Source organism: Arctopsyche grandis, chromosome 5 (genome assembly GCF_051622035.1).
Source record: "Arctopsyche grandis isolate Sample6627 chromosome 5, ASM5162203v2, whole genome shotgun sequence".
Classification (NCBI taxonomy): Eukaryota; Metazoa; Arthropoda; class Insecta; order Trichoptera; family Hydropsychidae; genus Arctopsyche; species Arctopsyche grandis.
In genome coordinates this window covers 31,694,361-31,713,881 of record NC_135359.1, presented here as the reverse complement: position 1 = coordinate 31,713,881, position 19,521 = coordinate 31,694,361, and the positions used below count along the sequence as shown (strand labels likewise).

At 36.2% G+C, this 19,521-nt stretch overlaps 2 protein-coding genes across 2 annotated transcripts; both read left to right on the top strand.

Moving 5' to 3' along the window:
• Positions 1-3,018: 3,018 nt before the first annotated feature.
• LOC143912410 (zinc finger MYM-type protein 1-like) lies at positions 3,019-5,853 on the top strand. The gene has a single exon (XM_077431686.1). The coding sequence runs from the start codon at positions 3,019-3,021 to the stop codon at positions 5,851-5,853; it is 2,835 nt and encodes a 944-aa protein (XP_077287812.1).
• An 8,109-nt stretch (positions 5,854-13,962) lies between these two features.
• Positions 13,963-18,089, top strand: LOC143911714 (AP-1 complex subunit mu-1-like). Its single transcript, XM_077430719.1, has 2 exons — positions 13,963-14,051; positions 15,215-18,089. The coding sequence occupies exon 2, from the start codon at positions 15,231-15,233 to the stop codon at positions 16,497-16,499; it is 1,269 nt and encodes a 422-aa protein (XP_077286845.1). The 5' UTR covers positions 13,963-14,051; positions 15,215-15,230; the 3' UTR covers positions 16,500-18,089.
• Positions 18,090-19,521: the final 1,432 nt, after the last annotated feature.

Genomic DNA, 19,521 nt, shown 5'->3' with positions numbered 1-19,521 from the left:
AGTACAGGGTTTATTATAAGAACTTTTTAATTCTTCGTATTGATAAGGATTTTCGTTCAGTTACAATTATTTTTTTAATTGATGTTAATTATAAATGCTTTTATATGTAAAATAATCAATGGTACTATACAATATTATGTTTTTGTAGTTAATATATGTATGTTCAATTCATCATCCAAGACGGTTTTATTTTGAATTATTGTATCTAGATGTAAATAGAATACAATAAAATCTATGTTCGCAAAGTTTTTCCAATATATATACATATGTAGGTTCAGGATGTGAATGATTCCAAATGATAAGCGTGGATGCGGTTAAATACGCTTTATTTTTACATACCTCCTTTACGTTTTTACGTGTATCGTCGAGCGACCCCAAAGGGGAAGTGTTGCACAACCCACGCTATGCCTCAAATTTTTTTGTGAATATGAAAAATTGTAATGCTTGAATAAATTCTCCGCAGTGGAATCGAATATCGTGGCAAGTGTTGTTAACTGACATTTATTTGGTCAACTTACTAGAGAAAAGCAAATTTAATAAAAAAAAACATTGCCTTCACGATAGTAATTTTTAGTAATATTTTATCGATCAATACTTTAACTTAATTTGAAAAAAATTTAACTGTTATGTTTTCTCTACGATATGCTATTTCAACTGCAAAGTTTAATTATTTATCGATTTTTGGACATAATCTCAATTCGATTTCAAAGGCAAATCGTATCCGGTGAAATTGAGCCGGAGATCGAATTTTAATTTTAGTTTTTTTGATAATTCTTTATATTGAAAATTTATTTGCCGCATTTTTTCGATTTAAGTTTCTATTTAGTTAATGAACTATTTCCTCACGTCACATTTGTAATACATTTTTGCAATATTTTTAGGGAAAAGAAAGGAAATATTTATTGTAATATTTATAAACTCAATAAACTGAAAATAGAAAGCGATTAAGTAAGTCTGCTTCTCTTAATATTGGGTATCCTACCCAATACGATTTAATTTTAAGATTTCACCAAAGCACTATAAAAAATCTCAAAATAATAAAATGAGAAGAAAAATTATATACATACATACATATATACATTTATTTAAAAACTGCACTCTCTAAGAATGAATCCAAGGGCGGTCCAGGCTTTAGATGTGTAGTGGGAAGTCCAGTATGTATGTAGATAAGTCGTGAAGTGATAAATCCAAGGACGGCCAGGTCGTAGTTATTATGTATACGTAGCAGTTGGTTCAATAGTTAGGAGTCGCGAATTAATAAATAAAAAAACAGATCGGATGAAATTTGATCAGATAATGGATGAATGTCTCCAACGAAAGTTGAAGTAAGACTAAATGTACTTTACCTATCATATCTCGTAAAAAACGAAATTGTGGTTTTTCCTTTATTTCGAAAAGGTAGCGAAAAGTCCACTTTTGCTAAAACGTATTTTTACTAATCATTTTTGTCTTCCGGTGCATAAATATGAAACTTGCTAAAATTGTTATTTTGACATGGGTATTATTGTCAATTGCAAGATCATCTATTCATAACATAAATTTTTCTATAGACATGACAATTAAATAATAATTATAGTTAATTGTTGATTGTTCGCTGCGTAAAAAAATGTATTACATGATGTTTTCCAGGTATCGAGACACCCTTATTGTGTAAGCAGGTAAATCGATGCAAATGTTGGCCATTTAAAAATAAACTGATAGCATCATAGTAGGATCATCCATAATACATTTTGGTATATTCCCTTTTTTTTAAAAGTTTGGTAAAACCCATGGGGAATATAAAATTACATTTAGAGGCATTTACAATTAGCATCAGTTAAAAAAATAATTGTAACCATACGAAATCCTTAATCCCGAAAACCAAACAATTAAAGGGATAGGCTCGTTATATTCATTGAATTCGTTTCAAATATTGGTAACTTTTGCATATAAAATTATGTAGTTCTTTGATTCAGATACGAGGTGTTCGATTGAACATCATTTATAATCTTCTTACTATACCATAATAATTTAAATATTTAAAAGTCAATTGACAACACCTGCCATGGTAGTCGATTTAATTGTGGATTCAATCGTTTTATAATAGTCTTGGATGATGAATTGAACATATATTAACTACAAAAACATAATATTATATAGTCCCGTTGATTACAATGTTCGACAAATGACGACTTTTTTTTGGTTCAGAGACGAGATATGAGTTTTCTTATAGATCTATGCCCAATGAACACGAATCTGGTAATAAAAAATGTTGATTGGCTAGAGATTCGGAGATATATGTGTTTTTTAAATCACGCGATTTTTCTATATCTTGGTGTTGTTCGGTCGATGTCTCAAAATCTGTCAATTTCCTGTTCAAAATGATTTAAAATTCAGCACACTTCCGATTAACCCTTTTAAACGAAAAAAAAAATAGTGTGGCCAGAACACTATCTCAATAAACATGTTTCAATAGAAAATACTCAATATAAAATAGTATTAACAATGGGAAAAAATCCCAAATGAAAATACGTACTTTTGACTTTTGATTTGAACTGGACGACTATTTAGAGAGATTTGAAAGCTGAAAAGTACTACAAATGAAAGATAAAATACCCGACTATAGATTCCAATATTCATTTTGAACAGTAAATTGACAGATTTTGAGACATCGACCGAACAACACCAAGATATAGAAAAATCGCGCGATTTAAAAAACACATATACATATGTATGTATCTCCGAATCTCGGGCCAACCAACATTTTTTATTACCAGATTCGGGTTCACTGTAAATATATCTATAAGAAAATTCATATCTGGTCTCTGAACCATTTTTCGTGTAGAGCAGTGTTATTTTACATATAAAGAATTTGTAATTAGCATCGATTAAAAATATAATTATAATTGAATGAAAATCCTTATTAATACGAAGAATTAAAAAAATCGTATAATAAACCCTGTAAAAACAAAAAGAGAAGAAACTGCTTTGCAAAAATATAAATCGGTTTTGATTTTCAGATATATTACCCCTATTAACATGGAAAAGAGAAGGTATAAATCTGGATCACTAAAACGCAAAGAACGCCAAGAAACAAAAAAACAGAAGTCAGCCAAGTATTGCAGATCTATTACAGATTTTATAGTACCACAACCACTTCCCGCATCAATGTCCAGTTGCGCAACAAATAATCAAGAAACAAGAAACAATACTCATGGCGATGATGTATTGACAAGTGAGTTGCAAGAACAAGAAAGAAATTCTTTGGATATAGAGACAAGAATAAGTGCATCCTATATTAATCAACCCAGGCCCAGTACTTCAGGCTTCATTATTCCGGTATCTGTACAGACTATATTTCCTATAGTTGCAACATCCGCGCATATACCTATAGTTTCAACTAGTGACAAGGAATTAGATATTACTTCAGACATAAATTCTGAGGCACATGATGTTATTGAACCTACACAAGAAAAAAAATGTACTACTGGAATATTTCAATATCCATCGCGAGACAATCTGAAACAATTTTTTGCTGAACATCCATTTCAGCCTGTAAGTGATCTACCATTTGATGCTCGATTATATGAGAGAAACACTATGAATGATTCAGTCCCAAGAAATTGGCTAACATATAACATAGAAAATAAGTGCTTATATTGTTCATATTGCTTAGCGTTTGAGTGTCCCAAATCGGATTCATCATCATTTGTACATGGCTTTAGTGACTACAGACGTATTAGCCAGAACTTGGCTGTGCACGAATCGACAACAACCCATGTGCGAAATGTTCATCAATATATCAGTGTGGTTAATAATGGAACATTAGATAATTTTTTTGCGTCATCATTAATTCAAAAGAAAGAAAAGGTACTAAAGCAAAGAAGTATTGTCATGAGGATTATAGACATCATAAAGATGTTAGGCAAGCAAGCAGTTTCTTTTCGAAGTCACAGAAATGAATCGGCCTATACTCTGGATGATGAAGCTTCGAATCATGGTAATTTTTTGGCTTCAGTGCAGTTGATGGCAAAATATGACACCATTATAGCAGCTCACGTTTCTGCAGTGCAAAAAAAGTCATATCAAAGAATGAAACGACTTAAGCACCAAGGAAAGGCGGGAAATAAAGGCCGTGGTGGACTAATTACCTACTTGAGCAAAACAACTGTTAATAGGTTAATCCATATTATGAAAACTATGATTCAAGAAAGAATTAGTCATGAAGTTTTTGAAGCAAAATATTATTCTATCCAGGTTGATTCAACACAGGATAATACAATCATCGATCAATTTAGCATCATTATTCGGTATGTGCATAAAAGCATTGTCTATGAGCGCCTACTTTCAATTGTGCCGTGTAATGATGGTACAGGACAGGGACTTTTTAATTTATTGACTGAAAAGTTGCAACATCTTAATATTGACCCTAAAAATTGTATATCTGATAGCACCGATGGTGCTGCAAGCTACCATGGAGAGTATAATGGTTTGCAGAGTAAACTTGCTAACATGGCAGATCAACATGTTCATATATGGTGTTATGCCCATGTCTTAAATTTGGTAGTAACTGAAACCACAAAATGTTGTGTGTCTGCAGTTTCTTTTTTTAATTTGCTTCAAAATTTAGCAACTTTTATAAATGGATCATATAAGAGAATGTCTGTGTGGATAGGAGTTGTTGAAAAACAACTGGGGCAAGAAAAGATGAAAAGATTAAAACTAATTGGTGAAACCAGGTGGTCGGGAAAATCTAATGCAGCAACAACAATATTTGGACATTTTAATGATCCCACTGCTAGTACTTTCGTAAATCTACTTACATGCTTATCAATGATACAGGATTCAGACAAGTTTGATGCAAAAACGAAGCACGAAGCCACTTATTTACTCCAGAGTCTTCAAAAGTTTGAAACCATATTGACAGCATTTACTTACTTGTACATATTTGAAACCACAGCCCCCTTGTCTAGTTATTTACAAACAAATTGTTTAGATATGTTTACTGCATGGAGTTTGGTAGATACAGCAACAACAAAGTTGATGGAACAGAAAAGAACATTCCATAATGTTCACAGTAAGGCTTTCGAATTCGTAACAATATGTAATGATATGATTTCAATGATTAATATGGATGAAAATCAAACATTGGAAATTGATTCTATAGAAACAGCGTTGCCTGTTAAAAGACAAAGGAAGAAGAAAAGAATGGCAGATGAAGTAACTAATGATGAAGGAAATTCTTCGGATCCTCTGGCTGATTTTCGAATAACTGTATTTAACCTTATAATGGATCGCATTGTCCAATCGCTACAATCACGATTTATACATCACAAGCAGTTGTATAAAGATTTATCTTGGTTGGACCCAGCTAATTTTAAAATTATTGCAGAAAAAGGCCTTGATGATATTGCATTGGATGGTGTTGTGAAGTTCTTTCCACTAATCAAAAGAGGCAATGTAAAATTAGAATTGGTTTCATTTGCCTCAAATTTTGATATATTGAAGCTATTACTTCAAATTAGTGAGAGTGAGGATGACAGCAGCAGCTGTAAAACTTGCAGAACATGTCCATCGTGCGTTTTAAAAATTTTATCGTCGAACAGACTACACGACAAAGCGTATGATAACCTATATGAATTATACAAAATCGTCTCCACACTCTCAGTTACACAAGTGCAATGTGAGAGGACGTTTTCAAAATTAAAAATAATTAAGAACAGACTGAGAAATACGTTGTCTGAAGAAAATTTAGAAAATTTTATGTTCCTTTCTATTGAGAAGCAAATGTTAGATGATTTGGATGCAGAAGAAATTATTAACAGATATGCACAAGCGTCGAAAGGACTCAAACGTTTGCTAATATACTCTTAATTTTCCAATTTTTCTTTTAGATTTTTTATTATTCTTTTATAATTATGTATTTTATGTGTATGTCCTTGTTGAATCTCGGTTCAGTCCTATCTTGTAAATAAAGTTTCCTATATACATTTTGTATTTCTGTTAATTGCCAGTAAGACGTGTAGTATGTGTATATTCTAATTAATAAAAATAAAAATAAAAATTGCAAAATATAATTGCAATTTTTATTTTTGATTCGTGCATTTTTGAAAATTTGATTTATTTTTTACCCTAGATTTTTAGCGTGATAAAAAAAAAAGATTTTTTTTTTTATATATGGGGGGGGGGGGGGAGGAAAAATTTTTTTTAACCCTGGGGGCCCCCTTTGACTCCTGGCATGTACTAATTTCAGTCCCAGTCCGCCACTGTATATATATATATATATATATATATATATATGGAGTTCGGTCTTTCGTGTCATGTGAGGAGGACGTGCTTCTGCGTTCCTCCCGCTATTACTCGCTTAAACCCGGCTATTGCACGAAATTTAACTTAACCATCTAATCACTTATTTTACTAATTGCATCCTAGTATAATTTAAGTGTAAAAATAAACAGCAAATCGGTCGTAAAAAGCGGTTTTATATCAGTTATTTCGAAAAATTTTGTGCTAATTTTTGTGTCAAATCGGTGTCAAACGAGATACATCTCCCTACCTGAATACAAAAAAAGGGTCCTTCGCCAGCCAAGTCGGTCCCACAGAAGCAATAAATCTTCCACATAATTGCTTCCAGCCAAAAATCTTTAACGAACTTTACTTAATAGAATAATAGCAAACAGAAACGGTGTTTCCCAACTGTCTATCAGTTCTTTTTCATATTTAAATTATATTAAAGTAATTCGTGTAATTTTATATACTTTACTAAAGTTATTATTAAAATATTAAATTGCAAACCGCACTCACATATATAAATCCGTTGTCTCCAAAGAGGCGTCTCACGATAAAGATCTGTAAAAAAGTAGTATAACAATTGCTAATCTATTATTATCATAACTAACTACTTTCACTTACAAAGTAACCCTGTTAAATGGCATGTAATAACTCATAAGTGATCCAAGTGATACCTAGGATGACTATATGTCAAAGCTGACCACAGAGAAGAGTTTATGGCGGTAAGAACTCACTCCTTGAATGGAAATCTCTCTCAAGTACCGCCTTTTTCTCAACACATCTTGGATAAATGCGAGAAAAATAATATCCAAACCTCCAACAAGGTAAGAGTGACGATGGATGATAGCTTAGCTAATAGAAACCTGTATTTAGCCACGTACAATGTAAGAACGTTATCGAGTGAAGGAAGTGTGCTTGCATTAGAGAATGAACTAGAAAGTATCAAATGGGATTTAGTAGGACTTAGCGAAGTAAGACGAAAACAGGAAAACCAAATAATCCTAAAAAGTGGTAACTGTCTCTACTGGAGAGGGCTACCAAATGGTAGAATAGGAGGAGTAGGGTTTCTTATCAATAAGAGAATAGAAAGAAATATTATAGAAATAAACGACATATCGGAACGTATATGCTATGTAGTATTAAGAATCTCGAGCAGGTACACTTGTCAAATCTTCCAAGTGTACGCCCCCACATCTAGCCACCCAGACGAGGAAATAGAAGACTTCTACGAAAAACTACAGGGCGCATACGATAATAGCCGCCACCACTTTAAAATAATCATGGGCGACTTTAACGCAAAAATAGGACAAAAGGCAAACACAGAAAGAGCAGTAGGCAATTTTGGTACCGGCCAAAGAAACGACAGAGGCGATCGCCTCATAGAATTCGCAGAACACAACAGGCTCTTCATCACTAATTCATTTTTCAGGAAAAACACCAACAATAAGTGGACTTGGGAGAGTCCTAAAGGAGACAGAAACGAGATCGATTTCATCCTAACAAATGCCCTGCACTCCGTTAAAGACGTTAGTGTTTTAAGTAAAGTAGATATAGGCAGCGATCACAGATTAGTCCGTGCCAAGATGGCCATTAATATAAATTGCGAACGTAGGAAATTAATAAAAGGATGCAGTAACTCTCCAGATTTCGCTCAACTAAGGTCTAGGAAAAAGGAATTCGAACTCGAACTTGGAAATCGATACGGGAAATTAAACCCAGAAGCAGACATCGAGGAATTGAACACTGTAATTAGTTCGGTTCTAACCTCAACAGGTAAGAAATTAGGTGGTTTCAGGAAACAGATTAAATTAAGCAAAATTTCAGCGGAAACAAAAAACCTAATTAAGCATAAAAGGAATTTAGATAGGGATAATAATAAGCAAGAATACAATCTAGTAAATAAGGAAATTAAGAAGAGAATAGTCAGGGATGTCAGGGATTTTAACAGCAAGCTAATAGAAAATACCATTAAGAATAACCGTAGCCTGAAAAAGTGCAAACAGGATCTTTTCTTAGGCAAAAACCAAATGATCGCAATCAGATCAGAGAGCGGAGTAATAATTAGGAATAGAGAAGAAATCATAGACAGAGTTTACACGTTCTATGCAAAACTATACGAGAACGACAACGGCCAATTCCCCACTCTGGAATCGACACACGGCCAAAGGGTTCCTGCAGTATTGCCTAGCGAAGTAGAGGCCGCGCTAAAAACTGCAAAGAATGGTAAAACCCCAGGGGAAGATAATATTCCCATCGACTTACTAAAATGTGGCGGCCCCCCCCTAATTAATATCTTAGCTAGGCTTTTCAGCAAATGCATCCAGAACCAAGCTATACCAGAAGGATGGAATAACGCAACTATCATTTTAATACACAAAAAAGGCGACAAAAGCGATATCAAGAACTACCGACCCATTAGTCTACTTTCAGCGGTCTACAAGCTCTTCACGAAGGTTATTACAGAAAGGCTGAAGAATATCCTCGACGAGAACCAACCTATAGAGCAGGCAGGGTTTAGGGCAAATTTCAGCACAATGGACCACCTCCAAGTAGTTGGCGAACTAATCGAGCGCGCCAACGAATATCAACGGCCACTGTGCCTAGGTTTCGTCGATTATGAGAAAGCCTTCGATACAGTTAGTCATAATGCAGTACTTAACGCTCTAAAAACACAGGGAGTGCCGGAACCCTATGTGGGACTGTTAGCTACAATATATAAGAATGCCACAGCTTCAGTTAAAATTTTTTCAGGTACAGATAGATTTAGCATAGGAAAAGGAGTAAGACAAGGAGATACAATCTCGCCCAAGTTATTCAATGCGGTGCTTGAGGGAGTTTTCAGGAAATTGGATTGGGATACAGCCGGAGTAAGCATCAATGGTCGCTTTTTGAGTCACCTTCGGTTCGCAGACGATATAGTTTTAGTAGCTCGTGATTCAGCTGACCTACTTATCAGACTAACACAGCTGGACAGGGAAAGTAGAAAAGTAGGATTAAAAATTAACGTAGATAAGACTAAACTAATGTTCAATAGTTATTGCATGCCTGATAGCATCCCCTTAGATGATAAACCAGTAGAAGTAGTAAATAATTATTTATATTTAGGTCAAATAATTGACATGTCTGGTAGTAAAAATGAAGAGATAAAGAGACGTATGAAATTGGGGTGGAGTGCATTTGGACGGATGAATGCTGTTTTTAAATCAAAAATGCCACTCTGCCTGAAGAAAAGGATCTTTGATCAATGCGTTTTGCCAGTGATGACGTATGGATGTGAAACTTGGACACTGAACGCCAAGATGCAAAATAAAATCCAATGCACTCAAAGAAGTATGGAACGCTGTATGCTTGGCATAACGAGGAAAGACAGGAAGCGGAACACGTGGGTGAGAAATATGACAAGGGTAGTGGACATAGTGGATAGAGTGAAGAGATTGAAATGGCAATGGGCGGGTCACGTAGCTAGGAGGATGGACGAAAGGTGGACAAAAGAAGTGCTTGAATGGTACCCGAGAGAAGGCAAAAGAGTAAAAGGAAGACCGCAAGGAAGATGGGTGAACGAAATTAGGAAAATGTGCGGAATGAGATGGATGAGTGTTGCGCAAAACAGAGACGAGTGGAAGCGTGTTGGAGAGGCCTTCATCCAGCAGTGGATGGCGAATGGCTGTAAATGATGATGATGATGATATATATATATATATATATATATATATATATATATATATATATATATATATATATATATATATATATATAGAGTGAATACGATAGTTGCGCCTCGACCAGATAATACCTATTTTAAATCGACAAAATCTAGGTTTCGTATTCTCCAGTTTTCTCCTCCGAAACTGGACCAATTTAAAAAAAAAATCATCATCAGTATGAGAAAGATATTTTCTATATTTGTGTCTTCGTATTTTTTTAAAAATCAACCAATAAATTAGCACGCTGGACTCTTTTCGTGGGTGTAAAAACGAGGCGATTTTATAGATGTTTGGTGGCTCCTAGCTCTTAATGAAAATAACAACTTTTCCCAGCCTTTTGGCTGTCATTCCTGAGTTGACTGCAATTTTTTAACAAGTTTATATATAAAATTCATAGATGTCTCGTTAATTTCGAGTTTTTCAGTGTCTCGTAATTCGGCGATTTGTGTAATAAAAATGCTGCATCGTTTGTAATTTGCCAGGAAGGTGCATTGGTGTTTTCCTGGTATATATGTATGTAAAATAAATAAATAATTTGTATAGTTTGACTATACATAGTGTTAAATTTAAAAAAAGAATTAATACTTTGTTAAATTAATGCTTTGTAATGTTTATTTATTAAAATATTTATAAAGAAATATGTTGTGCATTTAATTTTAAAATTGTAATTGTGTGTACCTTTATGGGGGAGGGTGGTGGTGGTGAAACTTGCATACATTTAGACTAAAATTTGATCATCAATTTCATTGTTTTTTAATTTTATTTAGCGCATAGTACGACATAATCGAGTTCGGGTCACCATCCTGTAAGTCGGAACCGATTTGATCACGTTGGTGGCTACTACTTTACTTCCTTTTCACCCGTCATATTAAATGCGGATTTTATATACATATATTGCAATTCCTTTTCAAAACTACTTTAAAATTGTACATTGAGAACGCAGATCGCTTAGTTTGGGATATTGGGAATTGCATTGGACCACTGGAATTTAAAATAAAGAAATTGAGTAAATCATCGGGTGGTTGAAACAGTAGTCATTGTCTTGAATTTTATGTCAAAAATAAAATCTCTGACATTATGGAATGTTATTTGGGTAATTGGATTATTAATCACGTTGCGATCGTGGGTGCCGTTACCGACCACTACGTCTATTCGGGGGTTTCCATTGATAACCGATAGTACTTAAACCTGGAGATAATCCTCTAAAACCAATTATAACGGCGACTCTTTTTAGCAAATGCTACAATAGTTAATGTCAATATTATAGGGGATGGACGAATGAGACGACTGGCATGTTGATTCGCGTATTTTTATTATGGAAGCCAGAGACGGAGTGCGGTAGCGACTTTTGGGCGAGCACTTTGTGACCAATAATCACCGAACAGTTATTTGTGATCTCGATGGTGCTCTTCACAAAAATTTACTCCAATACCCCCGTGGAATCAAAGTAACAGCTCGACATGCTCTGATCGAGAGTTATGAGCCGTACCTATATTGAGCTAAAATATAAAATAACGATCTTCGTTTGACAGTAAAGGGTAAATATAAATTATAAAAAATGCTGTAGGGATATAGCACAACTTGTACCATACGAAACTTGGTCGATGATATCACCTATTTCCCTCATTGAACTTAATCTGTACAAATGACATCATCGCGTCCTGTTCTCGTACACGAAAGTCAGCCGTTGCCGAAATACTTCGTCCAGCTTACCCATAAAGGCGATTAAACTCGCTTCAGATACGCAATCACGAGTACACGGGAAATCCCAAGGAGCTACGCAACTACGCATCAAACATAGAACACAAAGGAAGACCTCGACCCGTTGGAATCTTCCAGGACGTGGTCTCACCAGCCCGGCTACACGTCGCTCAAACAACACCTTTATAAACCAGCGCATCGTCCCCAGATGCCAGTGAGCTTCAGGAACTCGACCTGGCTCGTTCCAGCGAATCCCCTACCTACTTCGCTGTACATACAAATACACCTGTATTAATCGAGTAATAAAGATCCTCTTCAAAATTCAACTGAATTTCCATAGACTGGGAAACAGTCAAAACCTTTAACCCGCCTTATAACTGGTGAACCCGACGTGAATTAAATTCAAATAAAAAAATTCCGATTAATGTCTGCAGATATAAATTAGAAGACCCGTGGAATCAAAGGAACAGCTCGACCACAGCCATTGACATGCTCTGATCAAGAGTTATGAACCGTACCTATATTGAGCTAGAATATAAATAACGATCTTCGTTTGACAGTAAAGGTCTGTTCATACTTAACAGCACTGCACGGCTTCAGCACTGCACGACTCCGTTTCAAATATGTCATTTTATTACATTTCTATTCATGTTTACCTACACGTCGCGGTCACGTCACGTTCACAGCACTTTGGCCGAGTGCAAGGCAACATCGGCTTACTTATACATTGCAGGCCATGACGATACGGCTCAATATTGCTTACGTCGTATTGTCGAGTACTTATAATATGAATGCATACACGTGCATTCGTAGCTACGCGTCAGAATCAGTGGCGGCTCGTGATAATTTTTAGTGGCGGGGCTGCATTGAAAAGATGTCTAAAAAATGTCACCATAATTATTCTATCATGTCATAACAGGACAAAATAAGCACAATTTTTCGTGTACGACCACTTACATGTGGATTTAAGTATTATTGAAAAAAAAACTAGCAAAATTCACCACCCATTAAAGGGGTGCGTCCAAACGCGATGAAGATTTCGAAAAATACGCTGGTACTCCAGTAAGATTGCTAAAAAAAAATCGTGCTTGCTGGTTTCGCGACGCGGATTAAAAAAACCCCAAAACCTTTCAAAAACTTAATTCCCTAATTCGTAACGAAAAACATTAACCTGTTGACAATGCATCGATACATCGGTTGTTTCATCTGCAATAACAGCTAGATAAGTTGCTTTTTTTATTTCAGCACTTATTTGTTCCCTACACACGTTCAAAATACAATCTAAAAGTTCATTTTGAATAGTTTTTGATGTACCTTTAAAAACCGAAGAAGTTTGAAAATGTTTTTTTAAAGAATCGTCGAAATTTTGTGAATATTCTAGAAGCCCCCGAAAAACTCCTGGATTTTTTGAATTATCTGTTTCATCGTGTCCCCTCATTGGCATTTCAAATTTACCGCAAAATTTCTTCTTCTTGTTAATGCCTTGTCCGCATCCGGACGTTGGCGACCACCTCGTCGATTATTTGAATATATCCGCATCGGTCTTCAGCGGCTCGGAACAGCTCTTCGGCGCTCATATCGGTCCACATGCGCATGTTTCGAAGCCAAGATAACTTTTTCCTGCCAATCCATTTTTTTCCTTCTATTTTCGCAAAATTTAACGCAATCAATAATTTTAAATAAAACATCCCGATTTTTTTTGACGTTTTTGTTATGCTTATCTATTTCCCGCCGACAAGCTTCGCTTGTCAAATGGGTTTTTATGTTAGCCGATCCCAAAATCGTGAGATTACACACATTTTTTAAGTGTTCGACAAGTGTTTTTTTAATTTTATCGTTTAAATGTCAATAACTCCTGTTTTCGTCCAAGATGCTTCGACTCGCCTCCAAACAAAAGACACGGATAACAAAATAACGCGTTTTTTTCTGTACATCCCGTTAACCAATTGTATTTTTTATAAATGTCTGGATTAAATTTTCGCGAGTAACTAAAAGATCTACTAGTTGCAGGCTGTGAAATAATTAAATTGGGCGTGAGGCAGCCTAATGCTTTTATAGCGACTTTTTCGGTAAGTTCTAGTCGCGAAAAGTGCAAATTTTGTAAATATTTTACCGAATTCTTTGAATGAACAGACCTTAAAGGGTAAATATAAATTGTAAAAAATGGTAAATTTCAAGTCAACAGATATGGTCGAATCGGGGTACGTTTCGGCTGATTGTTGGTGTGTGGCTACAAGACAAATATTGTACAAGGGCAAGTGCGATATAGAGTAGAGTGAGTAGAGTAGAGTGCAAGTCGAGTTGGGATATGTTAGGCGGGCGGCGGCTGCGCCCCATTTCATCCCCTCACCCCCCCTGCGAGCGCCCCCACCGGAAGTGAGTACAGCCTTCGCCCCCCGCCCCGCCCCACCCCCACCCCCACCCCCACCCCCGTTCCCCACAATCGCCACTTCACTTCTGCGGTCCACGTCATTGTAGGTTATGTCACTTCAGTACACCCACTTATTAGTAAACGTCAAACTTTGCCTAATTGCACCTAACGTCAAATACTCCTCACAAAAATATACTTCTATTCCTTTTTTGACGTTTGTCAATTCCATTTCGTTCATACAATATTCCGTATTATCTTCACCCTGTGAGTGTTCACTTATGCTAAAAAATATTGCTTCACTTTGCACGGGTCGCGAGACAAATGCAGCAATAATTATTATGAAAGATGATACTTAAGTGCGAAATGGTGTGATTGTCATCTGTAACATATAGCCAGCAGTATGGCTCGATGGTAGCGTGTATGTTTAGCACCAAGTGATCAGTGGATTCGATCCGCTATGCTGCTGGTTAGATTTGGGGTATTTGTGACTATAAATCGATCGTTTCTTATCAGAGTTTACCAATTTTATCTGATCATTGTTGAAACGGTTCCTCGAAAATTGGCAAAAAATCATCTTTCCTGTTGTCACAAATCTTCTGTATTTATTGTGTGTACAATTTGTAAAAATTATGTTCAAATCTATGTAAATCCATAGATGTCTCAATGGATTTATTATTTATTTAATTAATTGTTATTTCGTGTTCTTCAAATTCTCGAAATACAGTGATTTATGTAATAATAAAATGCTGCATTGTTTGTAATTAATTGTCCAGGAAGGCGCATTTTGGCCTTCCTGGTATATATCTATGTAAAATAAAAAATAAAATATTGAACGCATTCAAAATCCTAATAGACATTATTTTAAGTAAAACAAGATTTGTTACTTTATTGTTCTGAAATAATAAAGATGTTGAAAACCCCAACAGATAAACGATATTTAAGAGCTGAGCATCAATAGTGTTTCAATTGAAACGTACATACAAACGGTTGAGAAGATAAGACGGTATGTGGGTTTATACCGCATACGGATATCATATAAAGCAACTATTATTTCTGGCTTTTAACACACGCTTGTGTCAACAAAACAGTCATAAAGGATTTGTCTTCTTCTATAACTGCTTTGAAGCTCTCAATACATGAATAATCATTACTTTTATCAATGTTCCAGGTGAATATTCTCAACAATGTCGTCTTCGGCGATATATATATTGGACGTGAAGGGAAAGGTGTTGATATCGCGTACATACCGCGGCGATATCGAGTTGGGAGTGATCGACAAATTCATGCCGTTGCTCATGGAAAAGGAGGAAGAGGGTCTCGTAACACCTCTGTTGCAAACCAACGAGTGCACCTTCTCCTACATCAAAACAAACAATCTATACATAGTGTCGACGACGAAGAAGAACGCCAACATCGCCTTGGTATTTGTATTTTTATATAAAATAGTAGAAGTAATGACTGAATATTTTAAAGAATTGGAAGAGGAGAGCATACGGGACAATTTCGTCGTGATCTACGAACTTTTGGACGAGCTGTTAGACTTTGGATATCCTCAAACGACCGATAGTAAAATCCTGCAAGAGTACATCACGCAGGAGGGTCACAAACTCGAGATACAACCGAGGATACCGATGGCGGTCACCAACGCCGTGTCGTGGCGGTCCGAAGGCATCAAGTATCGCAAGAACGAGGTCTTCCTCGACGTCATTGAATCGGTGAATCTACTCGCCAATTCCAACGGCAACGTCTTACGGAGCGAAATAGTCGGCGCTATCAAAATGAGGGTGTACCTTTCGGGTATGCCGGAGCTGCGTCTCGGTCTGAACGATAAGGTCCTGTTCGAGAGCACCGGCCGAGGCAAGTCAAAGTCGGTGGAATTAGAGGACGTCAAATTCCATCAGTGCGTCCGACTATCTAGATTCGAAAACGACCGGACGATCTCGTTCATCCCGCCAGACGGCGAATTCGAGCTGATGTCGTACCGTCTGAACACACACGTCAAGCCGTTGATTTGGATCGAGTCGGTGATCGACCGCCACGCTCACTCCCGAGTCGAATACATGATCCGAGCCAAGTCGCAGTTCAAGAAGAGGTCGACGGCGAACAACGTCGAGATCGTGATACCGGTGCCGGCTGACGCAGACTCTCCCAAGTTCAAGACGACGATAGGCAGCGTCAAGTATACGCCGGAGCAGAACGCCATCACGTGGCTGATCAAGTCGTTCCAGGGCGGAAAGGAGTACCTCATGAAGGCGCACTTCGGACTGCCGTCGGTCGAGTGCGAGGACTCGGACGGCAAGCCACCGATACAGGTCAAGTTCGAGATACCGTACTTCACAACGTCGGGCATTCAAGTGCGGTATTTGAAGATCATTGAAAAGAGCGGGTATCAAGCGCTGCCGTGGGTCCGGTACATCACGCAGAACGGAGACTATCAGCTTCGCACCAATTGAATCACATTCCGTTTCGTATTTGTATATGTATATGTCGATGCGGTGCAAACGATCGACAAGCGCCAGACAGACTGAACAACAGATTAACGACACGTTTACCTTATGCGTGCGCACTGCTCGCACTTACACTAAGCGAAATCTACCCAAAGTCCCGACATACACCTACCCTGTAAACGTTCTGTGCTTCTGATACTTTAGTTCCGAATTTTGCCTCATTAAACTCGCCAGAAAGATCCAACTCAATTTTAATAATTGCATCTGTGCACATCGAAAGGTTACTCGTCATCTGATTTGCAATCTATCATTCGTGAAGTCGAGAATTGCGTTTAAAGCAGCCATCCAGTTAATCTGTGGTTCAGTCTGTCTGGCGCTTGTCGATCGTTTGCACCAAAACCTGTATATGTTTGTATTAAATTTTGTTTTCAATAAGATTATTCAACAACTCTCGCTTTAACGCAGATGATGCGAATATATTTTTTAATCTGCAATGAAGTGCGTCCCTCAACAGTATTGCACATAGAAATTATATTTATATTATTATACCCCGGCGCGATCCGAGTGTAGCCTATGAATGTTCGTATGTTCGGCTTCAACCTCGCAGCGGTCTATTCATAATTATATTATAATAGTATTTTAAGGACAATTCCACTTTATTGTATTTAAATTAGTTATATATTTTAGATTGATTTGATTATGTGTATGTAATGCTTTCCTAGATAAAATTTGATAGTCCCGAGTCAATTGTTAACCCTTTGCCCGCGGCAGTAAATATAGCGAACAAGCCCTGTATGCGGTACCTTTTTCGCGAATTTGGCAACGAATTTTTCGACCTTAAATACAGATATTAATATTTACTCAAGTAACCAGATATGTTAATTAACACATAAAGTATTATTTTAAACAATAAAATACATAATATATCTCGTAGTCTTCGCTTAATTGTCAAATAGTCATTCTTCATACAATTGAGACGTATCGTCGCCATTGTTCAACAGACGTGACGTCACATAAATGAGGTTTCAATATGGTTCCATAAAAAACTAATTTTGACTGGTATATATTCATTTTAAGCAAATTGAATAGATGGTATTCAACTCTCAGTAATATATTCAACCAATTTTGAACCTTAAAACAGTTGAAATAGGCGCATATAAGGCTCAAAATCTCGTGCAAAGTCCAGAAATTCTATGGAAGACAGCCGCGCTACAGACTTGTCGCGCAAAGCTTCCATAGAAGACGGCCGCGGGCAAATGGTTAACTGCTGCATTTTGACTGCAGTGTACACGGTTTGAGCCACGTTAATATTTTTAATTAATCACTGTATGAATTTTTTTATTATTTTATAATACATACATATTTTTATATGAAAGAACTATTAAGTTAAATTTGTACGTACTTAATTAGATAGCGAAAGAGCCCAAACTATCACGTCTCACTGTAAATTATAACCGCTTATTATTATTATATACTAAATTTTAGGAATTTATTACGTCTTGAGTAATTTTGGGTGCTACTGATGATGTTTAACCAACAGAGTGAATGTTATTGTAAAGTAATTGTTAATTATATAATAATAATAAAAATAATTTGAAAACAACAAGTCTTTTTACTTTATTTATAATGTGAAGATGAATGTTTGTGTGTCAACTCTATACAAATCTACAGTTTTCAATGTTTCCTTTCTTTCCTCGTGTTTGAAGGTCGTGACTTTCCCTTCTTCTAACTTCCATAATGCGGGTCGTTGTGGTCCTCCAGCTCTGTTGACACTCCGCAGCTTGCATTGACTCAACTACAGATTTCCTAGTAGCAGTCCTGACCTGGTCACTCCATCTTGTTGGGAATCGTCCTCTTCCTCTGCTTCCCTCAACACTTCCCAGAACGATCAATTTTTCCAGGTTGTCCTGATCTCGTCTCATAAAGAACTGGAGGATACGCCTAAGACAAATAGATGATAGCCTATTGCCAACCAGCAGCTCTTGCAAGATGGAAGCATTGTTTCTTCTCACTATCCAGAGGATTCTAAACATCCGACACCACGTTCAAAAGCGTCTATTCTCTACCATTCTTGATTATATTCTATTCTCTACCATATTTTTCAATGCTTTTACAATCGTTTCGTTACTAGGCGGAAAAATCGATACAAAAACCTTGAATTTCATTTCCTTCATAAAACAACATACGTAATTACGCTTACAACAGTATCTTTAAACAAAGAAAGAAAGAAGGTACAAATATAAACCGCATCTCACTCCAATTTCGTGCAACGTTACAGTTTTGCAAAATTGCATGACATGTTCAGCCGTACAAAACCAATTCACTCTACCGTGCGTAAAAAGAGTGGTAAAAAAAATGAAAAAATCGATAAAAGTAATACCAATTATTTTAATGAAAATCCACAGAATTCAAATTTGTATGTGAAAAAATGTATTTAAAGACATATGTATGTATGTACACCATTATATAAAGCTAATTCCAGAAATTCACAATATGAAAGAAATATTGACTGAATAAATAATAAAGAAAATATAAAAATGAATGTCTGTGTGTGTGTGTGTCTCGAATAGGCTCCTAAACCACTGAACCGATTACGATGGAACTTTCAGGATTTGTTGTATGCATGTCCGGGAAGATTACTGTGAAAAAAAAAGGGGAACGGAAACGGGAATGAGTGTCAATGCAACGCAATAATTTCAAATGTGTTCGATGCCTGCTAGTATAAAAATAAAAAAAAGGTCTAAATAATTGAGAAACGTAGATGAATAGGTTAAAACCACATCCAATAGAATTATCCCATAAAAATATCATTAAACTAAATAAAAGTGTGAAAAACAATCTTAAAATCAGTCGAAAATCGTTGAAAACACAAAATGTATTTATCGCTGAGTCACTGGTGTCAAAAATGTCATGAAGGATTTAAACATTGTTTATTTACGAGAAAAATAAACGTTTACTTCGCCAGAGGCAGCGTGAAAAACAATTTTACAAACCGTTTGGGGATGACTGGAATTTAATAAACGGGCGG